This window comes from Protopterus annectens, chromosome 1.part1, assembly GCF_019279795.1.
Source record: "Protopterus annectens isolate FY-2018-M chromosome 1.part1, PAN1.0, whole genome shotgun sequence".
NCBI lineage: Eukaryota > Metazoa > Chordata > Ceratodontiformes > Protopteridae > Protopterus > Protopterus annectens.
The window spans coordinates 1,976,445,202-1,976,469,566 of NC_056726.1; the positions used below are offsets into that span (position 1 = coordinate 1,976,445,202).

Here is a 24,365-nt window from a genome sequence, read left to right on the forward strand (position 1 = left end):
TGCTTAAGTGTTCTCAGGTCATTGTTACTTATTCTGTCTCCTCCCTGCGCTTTGTTTGGATCCAATTTGCACAGTTCTTTTTCAATATAATCTAATTTGATTCCAGTATATGGGTTTACCTGGATGTCGCTAGGACAACTTACCACCCCTTTGTGGAGCCAAACTGTTTTGCATAAGATTTTGTAAATATATCTATAATCTGTTGTGTCTGAGAATAAATTTTAGAATCTGCACAGTTTATCAGTTTGTGTAGCTTTATTCCTTCTACATCTTATGTATCTATAAAAAGGTTTCCTATTATGCTCAATATCTTTATATAAATTTTCTTCAAATTTTTTTTTGATCTTGTCTAACACTATGCTTAATCTGTTTGCCCAGCTTGTTTATTTGAGTTTTCAAAGTTGTAGTCCAACCTCTCTTCCATTTCTTGTATTTTTGTCTCTCACCTTAATCAGGTATCTTGTTCTTATGGAAATATACCCCCTGATGTTGCGTATCTAGATCCTGATGTTAAACATTTTTTGACTTTTTGCACTCAAACAATTTCTCTTTCAAACCTTTCCACAGTCCATCTGCAGTTTTTTTTCCACTGGACACCTCACTCCAGTTAGTTTTATATAGTAACTGTTTTGCTTCCCTATAATCTGTAATTAACCTTCTGTGCATTGGCTTAGATTTCAGTTTGGCAGAATTATCTAGCAATAAATTAACCTTTATGACCCCATGATCACTGCACATCAATGGTGGTAAAACTTGACTTGAAGTTACAGTAATTTCTTTGGGAACACAAACAATATCTAGTATATTCCGTCCCCTGGTAGGTTTTCTTACAATCTGAAGTATTTGTTGTTCCTGAATATACTCTGTGAATAATTCCTTTACTAATGTTGTTGAATCAATTTTATCCCAGTCTGTTTCTGGTAAATTTAAGTCCCCAGCTAATATTATTCTTCCCTCCTGTACTTCATGTAAGAAATGTATGAATTCCTCTAGGTCATCTGCACTTGACTTTGGTGGTCTGTACACTCCAGCAATTGTTATATGTTCCAGGGTTGTCTTTATTGTCACAGTTACACAGTCTATAGTATAGGTGTTATCATTGTACATGTAATAATCGCAAGTCTCATAGCTATCTTTAATCCCTATCATAACACCTCCACCTGATTTTTTGTTAGAATGTCTTTTACAGTAAAAACATTTATACCCTGACAGAATTGATTTCCAGTCAATGTTCTTTAACCATGTTTCACAAACTATAACAACATCAATCTTGTGGGAACGTAGCAAATTTTCTAATAAAACAACTTTATTATTAATGCTCCTAGCATTAACAATCATCAGAGATGCATCAAATGTTGCACTTTGTGAACAGTTACATTTTTGACCTGGCAAAATTCCTGGCTAGTGCTTGTCAAATATTGCAAAATATCTGATGCAAAAATTCTCTTCCCTGATCTACACAAATGCACACCATCCTGTCTGAACATGTGTGCCCAAAAGAAGGCTTGGATTCTCTACACATTTCCATTTTTTTAAAACAGGACATTGTTTTCTATGTAGGTGTTTATCCAAAAAGTCTTTTTATTCATAGTGACCTGTCTATAGGTGATTTGTGAAAAATATGTCCCAACACCAGTACAAGCTATGCTATCTAGGAGGGCTGTCAGTTCCCAACTAACAGTCAGAGAATCTTTGTTGGTGACATCATTTGTACCAACATGAATAAAAACAGATCCATACTTCCTTACATTTAGGCGTTCCAAGGCTTGTTTCACATCTTCTATTTTTGCTCCTGGCAAGCATAACACTACTCAATGTTCATTATCATCTCTGCAAATATAAGTATTAGTTCCTCTAATAACTGAATCTCCAATTGCAAGAATATATTTGCTGACCATCTCTGAAGAATCTTCAGCTTCTAATACAGTCATTTCTGCTCTATCAATTGTTATGAAGGATAGATCTTCATCACTATTAGTCTTATTAATTCCACTGTTTTCATTGTGTATTAAATTCTCATCCAGCTGGCATTGTAAAGCCACAGCTTGAGCCATGTAGTCAACATCTGTCTTTCTCTTCTTTTTTCTTACAGTAATGTTCTTCAATCCTTCCATGTTCCATTTTGATTTCATCCTTTTCACCTGCCTCTTGCCTCTTTTCTCTACCTTTTCCATTGGAAAGGTGATGCCTTTTTCTGTAGACAGGGTTTTCTATAGACAGATATTTTCATTCCCTGTCACCAGTGTGTTACATAACAAAGCAGAATCCTTTTTACTACGTATTCTCTTTCCTTTATAGTATGTATTCAGTTTCTTTTTCTTCCTTGTTATTTTTGAGAACTTCTTCCTTTCTTTCTTTTTTTTGTTTCCTTCGAAACAAACCAGATCCTCAGATTGCTGAGTACTTGCATCCACGATTCCATAGTTCTCAGGGGGCTCATCATGTTTCATAGGAGTTGAATGTTCTTTGCAGAAAATAGATGCATCATTTCCTAAATCTGTTCTACTTGCTCTATGTCTAACATTATTTAGTTCATCAGTCCAGTCAATATATGATACAACAGTTCTCCAAGCCATGCCAATTACACATGTGCAATCATCACCATTAAGTAGAGATTTGCTTCTAACAATGGCAAGCAAATCATCCAACTTTTGACACAAGGAACAAAGATCACCAGTGTTATCAGCTGTTACCTTTAAATATGCATAGCATTTATTACACTGTACAAGATACTTGTGCATTAGCAAATCATTAATTGCATACTCATTTACGGAATCCATATTCAGCTTTAATTTAATAAAATATTGTAAAGGGAAAAAAATTACACAAAGTCAATAGCAAAGAATTCAAAGGAACTTAAATCAACTTCTATGACAAAAATTAACAAAGCTATATCCAACTAAATAATAAAATACAATAAAGTTGTTCTGACATACAAGTTCTACCAGCCAGACAGAAGTTGTAATTTCTTTACGTCGCACGTGTGCAGTAACTTCTGCTCACTATAGCTTGCAGTCGCACTTCCTTTTAACAGTAAAAATAAATAAAACTTATTTTACCAGTCAACTTCACAACAAATCACAAACCAAGACAGGATTGTTTTTGATATGCTCAGAATTTTCCTCTCTGCAGTCTGTGCAAATTTATAGCTGTCTAGGCCCCTTGTGGTGGCTAGAACTTGCCTGTCCAAAACCTATCCCTTTCTCACAACCAAAAGTGAAACTAAAGGTACAACAACAAAATATGAATCAAAGTAAAGCTTGTTAATAAGCAATCTCTTCCTACGTACAAACAGTTAAAAATAGTCATACATTGGTCAAGGAATAGCAATATTCTGAAACATTGTCAAGAGGATGTAGCGATACCCCAACTGTAAGCACATCTATGGGCTGGCAGTAGAGGTTTTTCACCTCTGGGCACAGATGGCCAGGATTCAGGGACCACTGCTCATAGACAACAAAGGTCATCACAGCTATCCCAAGGCTGCTGAGAATGTGAAGCTTGTTTGGCCACAGTGAGATCAGGGGGAGGGTTGTGCCATATTTGGGTTCATTTTTGTACCACCACTAGACTGTAACAGGTATTATAAAACATAGCTGAATGAATATATCATAACTTTTTACTAATAAGGCAGAAAACTGCCTGAAAAAAGAATTCACCTGAAACATGGCATACACTGGCCTTATGTGTATTTTAACGAGATATTTATTTATGTTAAATTCTTTTCTTTTGAAAATTAATTTTACAATACATTTGTCTAAATTAATGATACCTATATTATGTGTATGTATGAGGTGTGAAGGTGTGTAAATCCCACAAACGAATTAATGTGGCTGCTATTAATAATGTTTACTATAACATGTTTCAAAATCATGTCATTGCCTTAAAGTCATAAAAGTTCTTTCAAAATTAATTTTCTGGTATCTCTGTTGGCAGATAATGGTCACATTCTGTTCAGCAGTCTTAATACATTGTCATTCTATGGTATGTACTGATGAGAACAGGCTGGAAATATCTCTCAAGCAGTCCAGAAGTACTGCTACAAATTTCTTAACTAGTAACTGAGCCATCTCCTGGGAGTGTACTGACACATCTGGTGACAGCTGGTGTGAACTGTCACTTTTCTGAAATGATGGATGCCCTCTTTTATAGAGGTACCTCTTGTTTCGCTTGAATAATTGACTTTCTCTTGTTCTAACAATGTAAGCCCTAGGAATTGTATCTGTTTTCACTATATTAGTTTTTTGCTGCTCTGAAGGCTCTTCTATTAGATTTTGTTCTCTCACCATTTCTCCTTGGAATAAAGAATTTAAACCTCTAACTGTTTTGTCATATTTGATCTTCTGTTTTTATAACTTTCTTCAAACTTCTTTTAAATTTGCTATAGGCTCAGGATGAAGCGACTATGGAGACCCTGGCAACTTAGTATTGAGTGTCTTCCCCATTAGCAGCTCTGAAGGAGATAGCCCAACATGTTGTAGCAGACTGTTTCAATAATCTAGCAAAGCTAGATAGCAAGCAGTCTTGGTTTGCTCTATCAGCACCCTTTCTCAAGGTGTTATTAACAGTCGAAATTGCTCTTTCTACAAAGACACTAATTTACAGTTCTTAAAAAAATAAATTCCTTTTTCAAAATAAAATTTTGCTGTCACTAGTTGTACATGCCTCTGGTTGGTTGTAATATTTTTAAACTGCTATTCTTAATATAACATACGTAATTCATGAGATAAGTTTAGGACCATTATATGAGATAAGAACATTAGGAATTTCATGTTGAAAAATATCACCTTGAGAAATATTATAACAGAATTAAATGAAGTGTCTCGCATTTTGGTCACTACTTCAAATATTAGTCTACAGATATCACAGAAGGTTATACTTCATACTGAAGCAAGCTCAGTAAAATGTTTGCTCCATGGTCTTTCTGGAATTCAATTTGGTATCTTTCCTTCTTCCATTTTGCTTTTGTGAAATGTTACATATTTGACAATTCTTCATCACCATTCTGATTTGATGAGAAATTCCTCGTTAAAAGCATAATACATTGTGCTCTTTCCTTTCCCTTATGCCACGAGTGTAATTTGTACGTCATAGATTCTCTTTAACATTTTGGCTCAATGTTGATTTTTCACAACTTTTCTGACAGATTTAAACAGACCTACATGGTTAATCTTGTCATGATGGGCATAATACCTGTGCATCTATATTGGTACTTTTCTTCTTTTCATCCAGCCATATTGACATTATCATGTTTCTCAAACACTGCATTTTTTATCATTCTCTGTACTTCATAAACTCTTGCAACCCTTCATCAAAAACTGGAAGGTAGGGAACTATAGACATCACTTTTAATTCTTAATTCTGCATTATTTGTTACTTTCTTTAATATAAGCTCTCCTCAGTGAATCAGCAATGTGCATTGCTCTCCCTGGTTTGCTCACAATTTTCAAGCATATTTTTATTGTGTTAACATCATTCTTTTCAAATGTAATGTTTTGTATCCTGGCTTCAGAAAATACTCTGTAATGGCTTATGATGACTCCACACAAACTTGTCTCTCATAATTATACCTACAAAACTTTTCACAGACATGCACAATAGCTAAAAGCTCATTTTCATTCTGAACATATCTGCTTTGTGTCTCAGTCAGTGCTCTGGAGCCACAGGCGATTGGTTGTCCCTCTTCAAGCAACACTGCAATACACTAGATTGACTGGCGTCCTCCTGCAATGTAACTGGCTCTGTCTCATTATAATAATGAAGGAATTAAGGATTTTGTCACCAATTTCTTTAGTATTCTGAAGCTTTTCAGTTGCTTAATTTCCCAGTGCCACTGAATGCCTTTCTCAACCAATCTTTACAGAGGTACAGGCACATTTAAAGAGTTTGAAATAAATTTGGATAAGTACTAACTCCAAGCCAAGGAATCTTTACAATGCTGGTTAGAATAGCTCAGTTCAGATCATAAATGATGTTGTCACTTAACTATGATGTGACACTTCCCAGACTTGATAATGTTAGTTTGGTGCTTATCCATGCATAGAGAATACAATAATAAATGAAACCCACAGCAAAGATCTAGTAACAAGTTCAGTTATAACATCTTCCAAATTATTGAGTTTAGACTTTCACTTTGGCTCTAATGTGAAATAGCATTCTTCTATAAAGCCAGCAGGCATGTTTGACTAGGCAACTTTAATTGATAGTTGTCGAGATTGCCAATATTCTCATAATGTTCAGAATACTTACTCCTGTAGCATGTGGGATCAGATCTTCTGTGAAGCTGTATTACTAGAAGCAGCAAGTAGGAATTTGTCTAAGGTGAGTAGCTGTGCTATAATTCAGCAAATCTGCCAGTATTTTTACAACATAAAATGGTGTTGTTATGCTGTTATATTAGTTGAGCAGAAAGAAAGTGCATTTGATAAAGTACCATGACTAGGGGTTGGCATTTCCAGATCAGTACCAGTTCTGATAAATCGCTAGGCTCACTTATGGCATCAACTGCAGTAACAGAGTCAGTAATAATGGCAAAATATGTTAATTTCATTTTTACAGTAACTAGTAACTGAGACTTGTCAGTAGATTGCTATACAATTAAAACATGATTAACTTCACTGCCAGGAACATGTGAGTGCAGTTTGTGAATAATAGCCTAGGTGATGTTCTTTAAAGAGAGGTTGTAATGGTAAATATTTTATTTATTTATTGGTAGCTGCCTGGTAGTGTGGCAAAACTTCATATACAGCATACTATTCCCTTTGGTGGGGGACCTGTTCTCCACAACTTCAACATTTTAAAAACTTTGAAATTATTTACAATGCCATCAACTAATTTGGGAATTGTCAAGTCATAACACAGTTGTGACTAAAACAATGAATTTGACAGCCATCATGATTTTTCTATAATCCACATTTTAAAAGATCACATACAGAGAGACTGTTTTATGGTTTATGGCTTTTAAGAAAGAAGTTCCATTTTTATGAAATTAAATTTGGAAATTATACCCATGATTATTATGTGCAATTTCTGGCCATTCCCACAACTTCATGACAAATTTTAGGACAGCTCCATATATACAAACTGCAGAGAGAGAACAGTCAGTGATATCAGAATGACACCTTTTCAAATGCACAAAGTGGGATATTTTGTGTAGAAAAACGAGCATTTGCAGGACAAGCAATACTCACAGTCAGTACAAGGAGAAACAAACCATTTTTTGCGGAAATAAAAGCTTATGCTGTTTCAGATAAAATGTATGTGTTTCAGATAGAAACAAATTGTTTTATGCAACTATTAAAGTAAACTTAGGAAATATTTTTTGTCCTAAAATATCAAGACATTTGCCATTTTTAAGTATTTTCACAGGACATAACTGCCCAAATCGGGCTCTCCTGTGCAAAGAGGGATAGGTGGTAACTAGCATATGAAGAAAACTGACTGTATTGGAAGTTGCAAAGAAATATATGAAGACATCAATGTTGCAGGCTGTCATACTCATTATTGAACACAGGTCAATGTTCTCCTTTTTTTGAGAAAATATTGTAAAACCCAGAATTTGAGCAGAGCTGGGGGTGGGGTATTTTTTGTGAAATTTGCCATTTAAATCGAATTACTCAAACTTTTATTTATTTTGTTTGCTAGAAAGTATGTTTAACTACCGAGGGTATAATTCTCAAAACGTGTGTTCATGAAAATGCGATTTATTTATTGTTAATAGTAAATTAGTTTCCTTCAGACACACGTTCGAATTGCAGTTTAGAAGTTTTGCTACTGATTTTGAATGCAGTTTTGAAACTTCTGAAACCAGTCCATCCGTAAAAGGTACACCTGCAAGACAAAGACTAACATAATTTACCGAAAGCTTGCAAATGCTATTCATATATGATAATAACAATGCAATTCAATTTTATATACTTGTAAAAGCAGACTCAGCTTTTAAAACGTCTATACCACTAACAAAATGTGAGATGCTCAAAATGGAAGGCCTTTACACTGACGTCTATAATCCCTCCCATATTCCCTCCCAAATTGAGTTCTCAGTCTGTCTCTCTCTCTCAATCTGTCGCTTTCGCTCTCTACTTTCTCCCTCCCTCCCTCCCCTCTGTCACACGAGAGTGCACTACGCACTTCTTCCATCAGTCACAGTCAATCACTTAATACAAGCATGATTGCTACATGTTAGGCGGCCGAAAAGTCAAGCAGCTACACTGAGAAAGTGGCGATGGCGGCGGTTGTGGAGAAAGCAGGGGCTCGCGCTACCTTCCCTAACTCTGGGGGTAGTATTGGTGGGAGTAGCAGCGCTGGGGTAGGAGCTGTCATGGTTACAGCTGCTGCTGGCGGTGGACCTAGTCTTCCCATTGGAACCGGACTAGGAATTGGCGCGTCTGGATCTGTACCGGTGCCTATGAATCTGTTTGCTACCTGGGAGATCGACCGCTCGTCACCCTGTTGCGTGCCAAGGTAAGAGAAGAATCAGTACATTGGGTATTTTTCACACGCACTGGACCGTTATTTGGGAACACTTCTGTATGGCTTACCCCATCATGTAGTCACTGCTTTTATCGGGGGGCGGCGGCGGCAAGGAATAGATTTACAAGGACTACTAATAAAGGAGGAATGCAGTTTGGGTACCACTCCACTCCTCCCGCTAACCCGATCTGTAATTTAAATATTAGGCATAATGTTGGTGTGCAACTGCCCCGAGGCCGTCACATGAACTGCCTCCAACAATAAAGCAACCACTGTAACCTTTACTGTTGTGATTGGTGGACCGCATTATTATTAGCCTGCTGCTGTCAAATCGGTTTTGTGTATGTTCACCTTCGGTGTTGTTGGTAGATGAAGCATTAACCAGTAACATGTTTTACATATACCTGACTTCTGTATTAACATTTGTTTTGCTCTGAGCATCCTTTGTAAAAGGATTATCACATCGGTACCAGAGTGGTTATTTATCTGATTACCAGCTGCTTAGTATTTAATTTGTTGCTGACTAGGTAAGTATGGATCCATGCAACAGTTTACACAGAATTATGTGTTTTCTACATTTGTCAGCACGTAGTTTTTCCCTGAGATAAGTAACATTAGTTACGGAGTTTTCTCAAATCCGATTAGTGAGTGTTTTAGAATCTGTAGTTCGTATTATAGTTTACATGACAAATACATTCATCGCACCTGTTGGCATCTCTGCTGGTTTTTAAGTCACTGCATGGGCATTATTATTTGTCTAATTTACATTGGAGCAGCAGGCACACGATTTGTTAGCAGCTGTGGGGAGGCTGGCTGGCAGCTTCTGGTACTTAGTCATGGTTATGCTGCTGGTGGAATTCCAGTTAAACGCTACTGTATGACATTGTGCCTTCCTAGACTTGCTAAAATGATCTGAGTTTGTGCTCGAACTTGTTGCTTCACATGATTTTCTTTAGCAGTATGTTTATAGGTCCGTGTTGATGAATGTATATTTATGCGTGTTTAACTTGTGGACATAAAAAGTATACAAATGCAAAATGTTTCCTTTTGAGAAAGAAATTTGATGTTCGTGGACGACGTTCTGCTGCGGATGACAGGTTGTTGTTTATGTCATTTCGTTGTTTTTATTTTTAATTTTATTTCATTTTGTTAACCAAGGTAGAATACTGATCCCCATGGACCATTTTTATGTTTAAGCAGCGACAAAGAAAAATACAAGCACGTTATACTTAATAATAAACACAGACAAATCCTAGACATATAGTTAAAAGTTATAATGTTGGCAAGACCATAAAATATGTATTACAGTTATTAACAGTATTTACAATCTGTTAACAAAGAAGAAGTAATTCATGCAATGCAAAATAATAATGTGTAGTAAAATAAATGCACGTTAAATAAAATTATATGCAATGAAATATTGTGAGAATATTTTTGAAGAAAGAGAATTTCTCTGACAGGATATTTTGTGAAAACGTCTGGGGAGTAAAGTTCTTTTCGTTTGAGGAAACTGTGTAAGTAACTTTAAACCATTCTGAAGCACTTGTGGAATTTCATTTGAAAAGGTTGTCCCTAAACATGGAATAGGTGTGTTAATTTGTTTAAAGTTTATTGAGAAAGAGAGAGATTCTTACATTTGTGGGCTAATAGTAGAAAAGCTATGGCCAGTGCATCTGATAATCTTAGGTGTGCTTATGGAAGGAGGATTTGATCTGAGGTTATAGAAGAGGGACACTGGGTTAGGTGACTGGCAAACAATGGGAAATAATCTGCATTTAGTAGTTTGAAAGATAGGGACTTGGCAGAGGTTTAACAGTGTGTTATTGGTAACCATTTTGCTTTTTAAACTACCTGACCCCTACCTTCAAAGGCAAGGGAGCAACTGCATTTTGAATTTTATTTAAAAAATGTGTTTAACGTCATTTTGTGCCAAAAATGGGGAAAATAATGCATGTAATTTTTAAGAGATGCTCTGTTATTGTATGTTTTATATTTGTTAATAAAAGAAAACTGATAACTACACTTTTGTTTAAATCAAGTGTTTAGGAAATGCACCATTTTGTCAGTTTCTGATGGATTGTTGTGACCCGCTGAGGTCAATATCTCTGTAGTATGCTCGGGTTTTCTTACAATAGTTTTAGGACAGTACACTTGGATAACTCGGCTTTCTATCACCCAATGCTTGAGGTGATAAAAGAGACAAGGAGACAACAGCACCTTAGATGTATAGATGTCAGTATGCAGTTGTCAAAATTGTTTTTGCTTTAACATTTAAGATGAGAGAAATGTGTATTAGTTCTGATATTCTACCAACATTTTAGTGATGTAATTTTGATGTTGAGTTTGTCAGTCGGAAGACATATAATATGTGTATGTTTGTTGTGACGTGAGGAAGAAAAAAATGAGTAACCTAATGCTTTGTAAGTTTACCTTCATGTTCCCTGTCATTTTGTATGTGTCTTTTGTAGAGGTTGCTCGCATATTTTTGTGATAAGAAAGGTCACTTTTATGGAGAATATACATATGTGATTTTTTTAATTCTGATGTAATGTTGATTTTGAACAAGTGGTAACCATTTCAAATGTCAATACTTGCAATGCTGAGTCATGCGATGTGGAGACTGAATGTTCGAAGGTCCAGGCTTACATATTCTAAGTCAGAGTTTGCCATGTCTTGGAATACCCTCTCCTCTCCAAGATATGGTGATCTTGGGCTTGGTATATGTAAGAGTTGGTTGTGAGGGATTTCTCTCCACATTGGGTTAAAGTGAACTTGTTTCTCTGACAAAAAAAATAAATAAATAAAGGAGAAGAACAATGTTTGATATTTATTTTTCTCTTGTATTTTCCATCATATTTTTCAGTGTTTCAAGACTGTGCATTGCCAGTCCCAACATTTCATTAGGGAGTCAGTACAGATGTATTCTGGACGGGCACTGCATTTTCACCATGCAGAGAAATTATATACTCACTTGTTAAGGGAACCAAACACAGTGCCACTTGGCAGATTATAACAGTGAAATGACTGACCAAACCTGCATTTGGTATGTACATGTAGGAGTTATCCTGTGGCTGTTCTTAACAGAAATTATACTCAACAGGCTGAACAAGCAGCATTGTCATCTTAGGTGCTGGAAAATCAGAAGGCTGTGGGTTCTATTCCCACCCCAGGTGCTTATATAATACAATGTCTGTGGCTCAATGAGTATCACTCTCACCTCTGCTGATGGAATATAAGAAGTCTAAAGACAGCAGTGGCTTCAATTTCCTGTCTAGGATTTAGTCTGGCAGCGCAGAAAATTAAGGCTGTAAGCTGTTAATGAGCTACTTCCTGCAGTACAGGGTCTGAGTCCCTTGAGCTTCATTTATCTAGTATGTAACTTTGAGCAAGTCATAGTGTCTGGCAATTATGAATTCGGTCTAAGCTCTTTAATGGTCTACTGGAATGCATGCCTAGTAACTTTCTATGAACCTGTACATGGACCATCAAGTATATAAAGCACCCAAGTCTGCCATGTTAGTGTTAACGACATAACTCCTTTAGTGTGGGTGCTGATTTATATAGCAACTTCTGTTGGCAGTGCCATCACATCAGGTACATTAAAAGACATATAAAAAGAATGATGAATTAATAATCAGATCAGCTGACAAAGGTTCAGATACAGTAATTAATTATTCATGTAACTGCATATTCTAGAATGTGTATGATAATGTTCGAAAACATTTCAAGTTATCAGGAATTTAATGTAAATCCACTAAGTGAATCTCTAAATTATGTTGAATTACTGGAAAAAGGGATGATACAATTGTATTTTATAAGTCAACCTGTTCAAAAGTTTAAAGGTTAAAAAAATCCTTCTATACTATTATTTTATGTATGCCTAAGCTACACAGAGATAGGCAAAAATCTGCCAGGTAGAACAGTGATGGCAGGAATCGGAAGTTTTATTGCCCTCTTGGGGTTAGACCATAGAAGAAATATTAAACCCACATGTGAAAAAGTTAAACTCTTTTATTTTACAGTTGTGATTTTATTGAAGAAATTACAGTGACACAGTGTCAGTGCCTCAGCAGGTGGCTTACTCTGCTTTGGTGCTGGAAGATCAGAAGGCTGTGGGTTCTGGTCCTATCCCATCTGATTGGATTAATTTTCCATTACTTACATTGCAGCGCAGCATTAGGGGATGTTGCACTCCTGAGTGTGGCTCCCTTTGGTTAAGAAGATAAACCGAAGTCCCATCTGCCTGAGTTGTAGTAGCCAAGGTAGATGTCAGTGATCGCATGGCACCTATCAAAAAATAGTGCTTCTTTATTTAAAACACATTTTAAAACATCATATAAATTAAAAAAAAAACTAAGATCCTATGCAAATGAAACAGAAGCAAATCAATAATAAAGAGTTAAAAGTAGTAGTGAAGAACAGAGTTTACAAACAAAACCTTATCTTCTACGTTTTCCTAAATGAGATGTTTTTACTTTAATTTTTATCCTCCCCACAGTTTTTGCCACAAACAAAAGCTTATTTTCTTAATAATATCTGCCTCATTTCTGTTATTATTGAACAGTAAAACTTTTGTTCTAGCTTCCCAAATATTCCAAGTAAGTCAGACAAATCTCATTTTTGTTGATTCTGATTACATTCATGGTAATATCCGTACATTATTTCACCCATGTTAGTATTCTCTGTGCCATCTATTAATTTGTTTTAACTTAATTTATCCCTTTAATTTCTGTATCCTTGGACATTCTAAAAATACATGTCCTATTGTCTCATCAGCTTGACATCTTGTGTACACTATTGTATTCAGCCTGTTGTATATATTAATTTCTTTATTTGGAATTTCTTTGATATCAATCTCCATATAAAATCTTGCTTTTCTTCCCAATCTTTAAAGTTTTCCATATTTAATAGCATTTTTAATCATGATCAAAAGTCTGTATAAAATAATTTCATTATTATTTCTTTACACCACATTCTTCTTTTTTGTCTAATATAATTTGTACATATTTCCATTCTTGTACTGTTTTTCTATATTCAGTCAGCTCCTCTTTTTTCCTGATATTTTGTCTTCTTAAATTTACCCAATTTTCCTTGAGTCTCTTCATACTTTATACCTAAATTTCTACTGTTTTTACTTTTATATTTCATTATTTTTAATATCCAAAACAGATGCATTGAAGCTAAATTAACAAGTAGATTAATCAACATTAACTCTCTTTTCCAAACTTTATTATACAATAGGGTTTAACCTACAGCCCTAAAATATTGGGAAAAAAACTATTAGCTTTAACCTTTTTTTAATATCGAGTATAATGTCACAATTAATCCCAAATAACTCAGTTTTCCTAACACTACACTGTTTATCAAATGAACACAATTTACCTATATTCTGTGTTATCAAATTCTCCCATTGTTTTTTCATAACGTCATACTTTCCAAAACAGCTTCTAACACTTTATTTTTTTTTATTAATAGCTAAATAGGTAGATTTTTTATTTGTAATCTCACCAAATTCTGCACTTTTCCGGCTTCTTATGTGCAGGCCTACATAACCTAAATATAATTTCACTTTTTTTTACAGCTTTTACCAGTCACCTTATTCTTAACAGTTATCTCATTGTCCTCGGAATATGACACAGCCAATGTTATTCTTACTCTGTCCTTATGCACATATATATGTTTATACATATAATGTGTATATATTATTTATATGTATATCTACTTACCCATAGTCCACTACTTACACTTATTATTACTACATTTATTAATAGTGACTGTAATATACTAGTAACTGACAACCATGTCTGACTCCTTTTTTAACCTGTGTTTACCTGTTGTACTAACCCCTTTACCACACACTTACTGTGATGCCATCTTTATAACTTATACTGTTCCGTGTTCTTCTTCACATGCCTCACTGTTCTTGTGCAATAGTTTCAAAGTTCTTAGTCATATTACAGCCCACCATACTTGTTCTTGTTCATTTATCATAGAATAAACTACTTTCTTTGTTATAATTACCACCTCCTTAACTCTCTTCCCCTTTATCATAGGATCATAGGAGGTTACTAGGCTAATGGCCCTGGGGCCCTTCCAAGCCTAACCAAGAGTTTATCCCTAAAAAGAAACCTGAGTCAGCACCTGTCGTCCCTGTCAATGAGGGACACAGGTGGAACCCCTGGGACAAATTTGTGGCTTTCCATCCACTCATTAAGGTTGCTCTTGAAGAGGGTCAGCGAGGTGCTCTGTTTGAATTCCAGAGACGGAGCAGCCTCTGGGAGACAAACCTGTCTCTCCAACAGGTTTTGTTGATGCCACATATTAGATTCAGGCCTTTTGAGCAGGTAGTGCATGAGGAGTTAGACTTACGGATATGGAGCATCTCTAGTAGGGCAGGGTCCGAGATTGCCTTGTAGGTGAGACACAGATCACCCCTGAGCAATCTGTATGATACCGAGTAGAGTGATAGTGATTTGAGCCTGTCTGCATAGGACAGGTGTTGAAGGCCATGGATTCTCTTTGTGAGGTATTTCAGTGGCCTTTGCAGTTGGTGCAGATGTTTGAAGAGATACATCCCAAACGGGGCGTTATGCTCAATTATTGGTCTAATGAGGGAGGAGTATAGAGAGGCAATAACCTCCTTTTTTCTGGATGCAGTCCCATTACTTATGCAATGAACCAAGTAAAAGTTTTTTCTGACTACTGCCACTATGTGATGGTCGAATGTGAGGTTGTTATCAACCTGAGTGCCAGTTCTCTCACCACAGGTTGTGTGCTTAGGGGGTTGCCTTTGATGTGGTAATCAATAGAGGTCGTGTTTTTGCCGAATGGTATGATGATACATTTTTTGCATTTAGCTTGAGGCCATGACTTTTTGGCACCAGTCATTAGTTGCTGTGAGACCCTCTTGCAGTATGTTAACATCATTTGGGGAGTCAATGACAGCACTAAACTTACAGTTGTCTGCAAACCTGGTCAGCCACAGGCCTTTTATCTTTGCCTGGACCTTTGAGAAATAGATGCCAAGCAATAGGTGTCCCAGGACAGATCCCTAGGGAACTCCACTAGTGACAGGTCTGCTATCGGAGGTGGAGGTGCCTATTTTGACTTTGAGGGTCCTGTCGGTGAGCCAGTTGGCCACCCACCTGATGAGATAGGGATTTTCGCCAAGTTGTGTTAGCGTTTCAATGATGCCCGAGTGGGGGATTGTGTCAAAGGCCTTGGCCCAGTCAAGGTAAGCTGTATGTACTGACTTTCCCTCATCCAAGGCCTTGGTGACAGTCTCAAAGAAGTCAACCAGGTTCAACAGGCAAGATCTGTCCTTGATGAATCTGAACTGGGTTGGGTCAAGTGCTTGGAGATTGCCTATGTCCTTGTTTATGAGATCCATAATAATACGCTCCATGGCTTTCCAGAACAGACTTGTCAAGCTAATGGGATGATAGTTTCCAGGGTCAGTAGTGGCACCGCCTTTGTGCAGGGGATGACAATGGCAGTTCTCCACTCTGCTTGAATGAAGCCAGTACTTAGGCTGTGGTTGAATAGGGTGCTCAATGGCAAAGCCAGTTCTTGCTGGAGATGGTGCAGAGTACATACTGGTATACTATCAGGTCCAATGGAAGCTGTGTTCTTTGCCTTGGTTAGGGCCTGTAACACTTGATTTATGGAGATGTGAGGTGCGGAACAAGTATCGGGGATGTCGAAAGGGTCTTTGGGGGGGCAGGAGGGTGAAGTTTGCGCTGAACCTGTTTTTATAATTTGTTCTATCTCCCTTTTCCATGTTAATTTTAGTATATCTTCGTGTATATCCTCACACCTGAAGCCTTTATTCTTCCATTCAGTTAACTTTCACAAAAATGCTGTATTGAATGTATTTATATATGTTATATTTGTAATTCTAGAATAGTAACGTACCACTGACTTATAGATGACCCCTTGTAATAGTAACTACAGAAAGGCAAATGGTTTTATTAAGCATATTGAAATAGTTATGGATTGCGGTTTATATGTAAAATACGTAAAAGGATGATACATGTTTAGATATGGAGTAATGTGTAGAAGGGACGAAATTTAATGAAGAGTAATAGGAAAGAAACAGCTTCTATGATCTTTTTGCATGCAGGAAGTCAATCCAAAAAGATTGATAGACTCACTACCACAGAGTCAGATGCTGAGGGCAAAATGACTTCGCTTTAAATTACAGTATTTTAAGGAATTAAATTATATATATTATTAATAAGTTATGTAGAAGAAGTTGTTTAGAATAACAATACAAATAGCAAATATATATGATTAACAAATGCAGATGACAAGGTAATATTCAGTAAAGAGAAAGGGAGATGGGGAACATGACACACTGATTTGGTCTTTAGTAGGAGTATTTACATATAGCTATTGTATAAAAGCACTGGAATTTGCTACAGGCAGATGAATTATTAAATAGCCTGTACCACCGTGTCCTGTTTTTTTAAAGCCTTTATTAAGTTCACACAGCACACAGTGACATGGGTATACATATGGTTATACAAGAGAAAACAAACCATTGCAAACATTTTTTTCCTTTTCATGCATTATACATATATGGTTTATTTCTTAACAGTTATTATTCGAGTTAACATTGCATAGATTCCTCAAATCCTGCATTCAGTGAAATTTGAGCCCTCCTCCTGAACATTATCCTGCATGCATTGTTCCCATAGATTCCGTTTATTTCTATGTAGTTTGTTCCTTCTCTTTTCTTTAATACAACTTCCAATTTTTTTTATCTCCTTTACAGCATTCAGTAATTCTGTTATGGTTGGTTTACATTTCAAATTTCATTCAATAGTAATTGCTTTTTTTAGCAGCCAATAGCATTAAGCATAGTAAGGCTTAACAATATTTAGTTAATTCAGTTTTTATATCCCAACTCAAAATAATCATTTCCTTAGTTACAGTAATTATCTTCCCCAACATTTCTGACAAAGTGTTGTATAGGGTATTTTTAAAAACATTATTTAATTCCCAAAAATACATGTTCCTGAGAACCCCCACTCTTCCCTGTCACAACTCCAAAAATTACTGTCTGTCTACCTTTGAAAAAATTAATTGAGATCTAATTGAGATATAAAATCCCTATGCAAACACTGTCATGGAAAAATCCTAAACTGTCTAGATTTTGTTGCATACTTAGGAGCCATAGAAATATCCCCCTATTGTTCCTTGCTAGACTGCCTTTCCACTTTAATTTCCATTTCATTTCTAACATCTTCTGACATATTCTAATAGTTATGTTTTTGTTTTGCATGCCATACTACAACTTCTGTTTACCATGAAGATAAAAAGATAAATATTTCAGATAGACTAGTGTCTGGTAATTTTTATCCTTTGATGGGATTAACTGTACATCAAAAGGGTAATCACAGATGTAAGAACTGAAGTGTGTGTGTGTGTGTGTGTGTGTGTGTGTGTGTGTGTGTGTGTGTGTCTGTGTTTATGAAACAAGGGAAAGTTTGACTACTGAATAGTAATGTTTGTAATGTACAGTAGTATCTGACCCACACCATGGGAGGGGTAATATATTCTATTTTTTGTAGTTATCCCAAAGTGTATATAGGGGAAGTAAAATATTAATTAAAGAAAAGAATACTACAGCATTTTGGGGTTTAAGGAATCAATGTATAGCTAATCCATTAGTTGAAACACTCGATGGAATGTGAACATAGATTATTAAAATTTGTGATCTAAAACATTGGCCATTGCTCAGAAAAGCCTATTTAATGTTAGTATTTCAGACCTGTCAGCCTTGAGGTCTGAATGTGGAATTTAATTGACAATGTTTTTATAGATGCTAATCTGTCTAAATAATGGCAACTGAATGTTAATTGTTAATTGGATTTTTTTCCAAAAGAATTTTTATTATTTTCTGCAGCATAGACAAACCACATACATTTGCAGGTTTGAAATGAACAGTAATAAGTAAGAGCGTATCTAAAACAAAAAACAACAAAGTAGAAATAAAACTTAAACTACTAACGATGTACAAGATGTACAATAGTGCCACTTGAAGTCACTGATAAAAAGGGATAAAATAAGCTAAGCATGTATGAGTAAAAGTTCAAAAAACAGTAACACTTCATACTGTTTTTACAAAGGGGAAAAACCAAGAGCAAATCTGCACCTAGATCCCTAGGCCAAAAAAGAATAAGAAAGAAGTAGAAAAGAGAGGCAAACCACTAACAATGTAATATTCCATACCAACAAATATCTAATCGTTGAAAATATGGTCAAAGAGGGCATTCCAGACTTTCTGGAAATAGACACTTTTTTAACACTTATTATACGTTTTTGTGAAGTTATATATTTAAAAGCCATGATTCTGAAGCCTTTTCAAGACATCTTAGTGTGATCAATCCAGTTTTTGGTTATGTAAAGTTTAACTAATAAGCAAAGTGTGATTAAGACATACAATCTCAAATTTGAGAGTTTAAGGTCAGTAATGTGGAGTATCGCCATTTCCTAAGAAAGGGTTGATTTGTGGTGATCCAGTTTGTCTAATCACACTTTGAGAGAGCACCAGATACTGTATGAGTATCTGTAGAACCACAATATATGGAGAATATCTGCCTGGGGGTAGGAGCAGCATGGACATGCAGGGGAGACTTTAGCATTACATTTATTTAAGATAAAAGGAGTAAAGTATAAATTGTTATTAATCATAAATTGTGTGTATACAAGATTTTTAAAAGGGGACATCTGAAGGGTGGATTTAATAGCAGTTAGCTTTTGGTCTTCTGAAAGGTCAGGTCCTTGTTGATCCCAGAACTTTGAGCCTCTTTTGATATTTGATTATATATATGTATATATGTATTTGTCGGACAAGGCCAACATTCTTTTCTTACTAGAGAGAGCTTTCAGTTGGTCTGATATGTGATTAGCTTCAGTTTAATCAATCTTGCTACCCGTAAGTAGAAATGTGGTTATTTCTCTTATCTGGCGAAGTATTATAGTGTACTTTTTAGTTAGATGTAGTAACTCCCTCAATTCCAAAAGTGAATTATCCCTGAATTTATAAATGTCCCAGAGTGTGCAGTGCCTTATTAGAAGGTATTCAGCAAGATTGATCATGTTATTATTCAGTTTTAAATTAGGATTCAGGTGGATGGGTTGGAATAGATGAAAAGCTTTGTCGAGCGTAAGTGATTGAAAAATCTCTTGAAAAGTTTTAACCTTATCCTTCAGTATATAGTTTATGTATATTTTCCTAAGGGTTGCTGTCTCCAAGCAGGGAAGCGCTTTAGGGTTAAATTTGTTACTAGATACATGACTATGCCATATCTTAACTCAAGAGGGTGTCTACAACTCAAACAGAGTAGTAATTTGCAATTGAGGAGACTCTGTTAGGACATGGGATCTTATAATAGAGTTGTAGGTCTGGCAGACCTAAGCCCCCTCTGTCTTTTAGAAGTATAAGGTTTTGATACGAGACTCTTACCACTTTTGGGTACCAAATGAATTTCGCAAATGCTTTGTGTATCTTAGTGAAGAAGTTAGTTGGAATGGAAGAGAAGGATGCGTTAAAATAGTATAAGAGCTTTGGGAGGAAATTCATTTTAATGATAGCTGTTTTTGACAACATAGGTAGTTTCATCTGTTGCCATCTAGCCATGTCCTGTGAGATCCCTGACCATACTTTCAGAACATTGCAGTGCATGATGGAAGGATAAGAGTGGTCGTAACAAATTCCTAGATATTTAAAAGAATATACCATGTTGAAAGGGGAGTCTGGAAAGTAATTTTCTCTGTGACTAGCAGGGTTGCTAGGGAAAATATAAAATTTATTTTGGTTGATTTTATAGTCAGAGGTAACTGAGAAAGTATTCAAGGCTGTGACCAATTTTTTGATATCTGTGTTGGGATGCCCAAAATATATATTCAGATCGTCCACAAAGGCAGCCAGACTTAAATTGGTGTGTAGCACTTCGGGTATTGAATGGTATGTCTTTTGCATAATAAACAGGAAAAGGGGCTCTAAATATAAGTTGAAAAGAAGGGGAGAGAGTGGACAACCTTGTCTAGTTCCATTGGAAATTTTTATTGGTTTTGAGTAATTTCTATTTATATATAAACGTGTATATGAACTATTATACAATATCTTAATTGTATCAATGAAATCTTTAGGGATAACAAAATGGGATAGTGCTGCAAACAGAGAAAGCTTCTATCAGATGCCTTACACGCATCTAATATCATTGCATATCTCGGGTTTTTGTCATTTTTGACAAGGTTAATCATAGTTTCTAGGGTCAAAGTGTTATCCCAGGTGTGTCTATTGCACATAAATCTAGATTGTTCCTGGGAAACCAAGGAGGGCATTACTTTTTTGAGTCTTTCCACCAAAAGAGATGATAAGATTTTAATGTCAGCGTTCATCAATGAGATTGGCCTATAGTTATTCAGATTTGATTTATCTAAGTTGTTTTTAGGGATAAATATGGTCTTCAAATTATTTATGTAAAGATCTGAAATGCCACTGAGGGAAATACAGTTGTACAGTTTGAGCAGAATGGGAGCCAGAATATGAGTTTTGTAAAAATCGGGAGTATAGCCATCTGGGCCTGGAGCCTTTCCTAGTTTAAGATTACCAATGACATCTGTTATTTCCTGCTGATTCAGTGGGGCAGATAAGATCTCTCTTTGGTCTTCAGTTAATCTTGAGAAAGTAATTTGTTAATTGAATTTGATTTATGGTTATCTGAGCAAAGGTATATGTTTTGCAAACTGTTAGTCTCCTTGAAGACTGTAGAGTTGATGTACCAGGGACTTTTAGTAATTTTAAAAGAAAATGTAAGCTTTTCTTTGAACACAGGAAAGTGTTTATTGATAGTTTTGCATATTGTCTGTCTCTTACTGTGATTAAGACATTTTATACAATAAAAGGTCATTACTACTCCAAAATGTGCACAATGATTGGATGCCCCAATCAGTGTGCCTTTTGTAAATCAAACATAACCCAATAGAAAGAAGTCAGGAAGTCCAGTCGTTTAATTGTTGTTGCATAGCTGGACTTCCTATTAGAATATGCCATTTTCAGATCGGTAGCGTTGTTACCTCACAGCAAAAGGTTCTCCCGTTCGATTCTCGGCTTGGCTTGGGAGTGCCTTCTGTGTGGAGTCTGCATGTCCTCCCCGCGGTTGGGTAGTGTTCGAAAGACATGCCTGCGTAAATGGGCATGCCTTCATTGAAGGTTGGGCGTCGAGCTGGCACCTCAGCATTTCGTAAAAATCTACTGCCAATCATTAGCGGACCGGAGTTCTGCTGTGGCGACCCCTTACTGGGAAAAAGCCGAAAGACAAACAACAACAACAACAACTTTCAGATATTTTAAGAGGGACAGAGCAAAATATGAGAGGAAATAAATCAGGACATAATATGACTGATCTCAGTCTTTTTACACTTTCCTCTTAAATGTCCAGACTTTAGACTATCCCCCACTATCATTATATGTTTGCCATGTCCCTTGAGCTGCTGGTAATGATGTTATTTTCAAAATATAAATAATTAAAAAAACAGCCTCAGAGGCAAACCAGTATCAGAATACCCTCTTTCATGGCAGCTCCCTAGCACAGTACTGATGTACTGTGTAAAAGTGAGGCTGTATGTACCATACACATGCTCAGTACATCAGTAAAGTATTAAGAAGGCAGAAGAACACTAAAGTGCAGTTATGCAAAGGTATTATTTAAGAAAACTAAGCAATTTTTTTTCTTAAATAATGTCATTGTGTAATGGCAGTAACACACTCCTGGATGTGGGTATCATGGGATTTATGCAGGGTTGCCTCTGTTTAATCACTTTGGCTTCACTTTCATGATCAAACCACACCAACCGTCATGCCTCTCAACCTCTTAGCTTAAGAAGTCTGGATAAAGCCTAAAATAATGAGGGGACTTAGGCCCAAAATAGGGACAGATTTTCAGTACTGCTCTTATAAACTTAAAAAAGTTGCTAAAATAACAGGATATGTGTTAGCATACATTTTCTGAAGGATATGAAGCCTGAAACTGAAATGTATGTCATTATTCAGTGACTTCAATCCTCAAGGATTTGCCAGAAAACAACAGACTTTATGAGGAAAAGACCAAAAATACAAGGCAGTTGAGAGGTATGCCAGCACTGGGTAAATCCTTAAATATCCACACCCAGTCTTAGGTTATTGCTAAAATACATGGACCTTCAGTTGTATAATGCACCCAAGATTGCTGTGTCAGTGTTAATGATATATCCCATTTTCTGAAGGTATCCAGCTATAGCAGCACTAGTAAACAGTTCAGTTTTATAGCAGGTGCAGAGAATTTTTTTTTTCTGTATTTCTTTTTTAATTTCAAAGTTATAAAGTCATAGGTTCATAGGTAGGTACTAGGCTATCGGCCCAAGGGCCTAAGTAAGCCTAGCCAACAAGGTTCCCTGGCTTACGCCACCCAAGAAAGTTACTTTTTTTCCAGCATGTTCTGTTTATTGTGGTGACAAGGTTCAGGTCCCTAGAGCGTGTAGTTCAGAAGGATTGGGATTTCTTTAGGTGTACCATGTCCAATAGCTCTGGGTTTGACATAGCTTTATATGTTAGGCAGAGATCACCTCAGAGTAGGCGTTATGCTACGGAGTAAAGCTGGAGTTTTTTGAGATGGTCAGTGTAGGGCATCTGTCTGAGGTCAATAATCCTCTTTGTGATGTGCTTCTGTGGTCTTTCCAGCTGCTGCAGATGTCTTGTGAGGTACATTCCAAAAAGGGCGATGTACTCTATAATGGGTCTAATGAGTGTCAAGTAGAGGGGAACAATGACCTCTTTTTTCCTGGATGAGAACCCTTTTGTGATGAGGTGTGCCACGTAGAAGGATTTCTTGACTACTGTGGTGATGTGATTATCAAAGGAGAGACTACTGTCCACCTGGGTCCCAAGGTCTTTTATCACACATTCGGCATTAAGTATACTGTCGCCTATGTAGTAGTTCATGGGTACAGAGTTTTTACCAAAGGGGATGACAGTGCACTTTATGGCATTGAGCTTGAGGCCATGGCTCTGACACCAGGCAGCTGTCTCAGTCTCAGTGAGGACCTTATGTAGGATGTCCACATCATTTGGGGACACGACTATGGCTCCTAGTTTGCAGTCATCTTGCGAACTTCATTAGCCAAAGGCCTTCTGTGTTTGGTATCTACTTCTCTGAAGTACAGGCTAACAGGAGAGGTCCCAGGACTGAACCCTGTGGTACTCCACTTGTCGCTGGTTTGAAGTCAGATTTGTAGTCTGAAACTTTTACAGTGTGGGTTCTGTCAGTAAGCCAGCTGGCAACCCATCTTGTGACTTAGGGATTTATACTAGTTTAGTGAGTTTAGCTATAATTCCAGAATGGGGGTGTTGAAATCCTTAGGGAGGTCAAGATAAGCTGTGTGAACCACCTTACCCTCATCTACGGCTTTGGTGACTGCCTCAAAGAAGTCAATCGGGTTCAGGAGGCATGATCTGTCTTTCATAAAACCAAACTGGATGGGGTCCAGAGTTTGGAAGTTACCAATGTCTTTGTTTATGAGTTCCATGATGATACAGTCCATGGCCTTGCAGACCAGGATCGTTAGGATAGTACGGCGATAGTTCCCGGGATCAGTGGTGGCTCCCCCTTTGTGGAGTGGAATAACTGTTGCTGTGCGCCATTCAGTGGGCACAAAGCCTGACGTGAGGCTATGATTGAACATGGTGCTTAGGTGGGGAGCCACTTTGTTCTGAATTTCATGTAAAACGCAGCTTGGGATGTTTTCCAGTCCCATGGATGCTGTGTTTTTGGCTTTAGAGAGTGCAGCTTTTACCTGCATAGTTGTGATTACAGGGACTTTGCATTCTTCCTGAATAGATATGG

The 24,365-nt window shown here is 36.6% G+C and overlaps 1 protein-coding gene across 2 annotated transcripts in view; it reads left to right on the top strand.

Moving 5' to 3' along the window:
* The first annotated feature begins 8,061 nt into the window (after positions 1-8,061).
* LOC122813124 (phosphofurin acidic cluster sorting protein 1-like) overlaps positions 8,062-24,365 on the top strand; it is a 3,500,289-nt gene continuing 3,483,985 nt past the window's right edge. For both annotated transcript variants that reach the window (XM_044085266.1, XM_044085275.1), the window contains exon 1: positions 8,062-8,463. In XM_044085266.1, the coding sequence (XP_043941201.1) occupies positions 8,225-8,463 (239 nt within the window). In that variant the 5' untranslated portion in view covers positions 8,062-8,224. The remainder of the gene's footprint in view (positions 8,464-24,365) is intronic.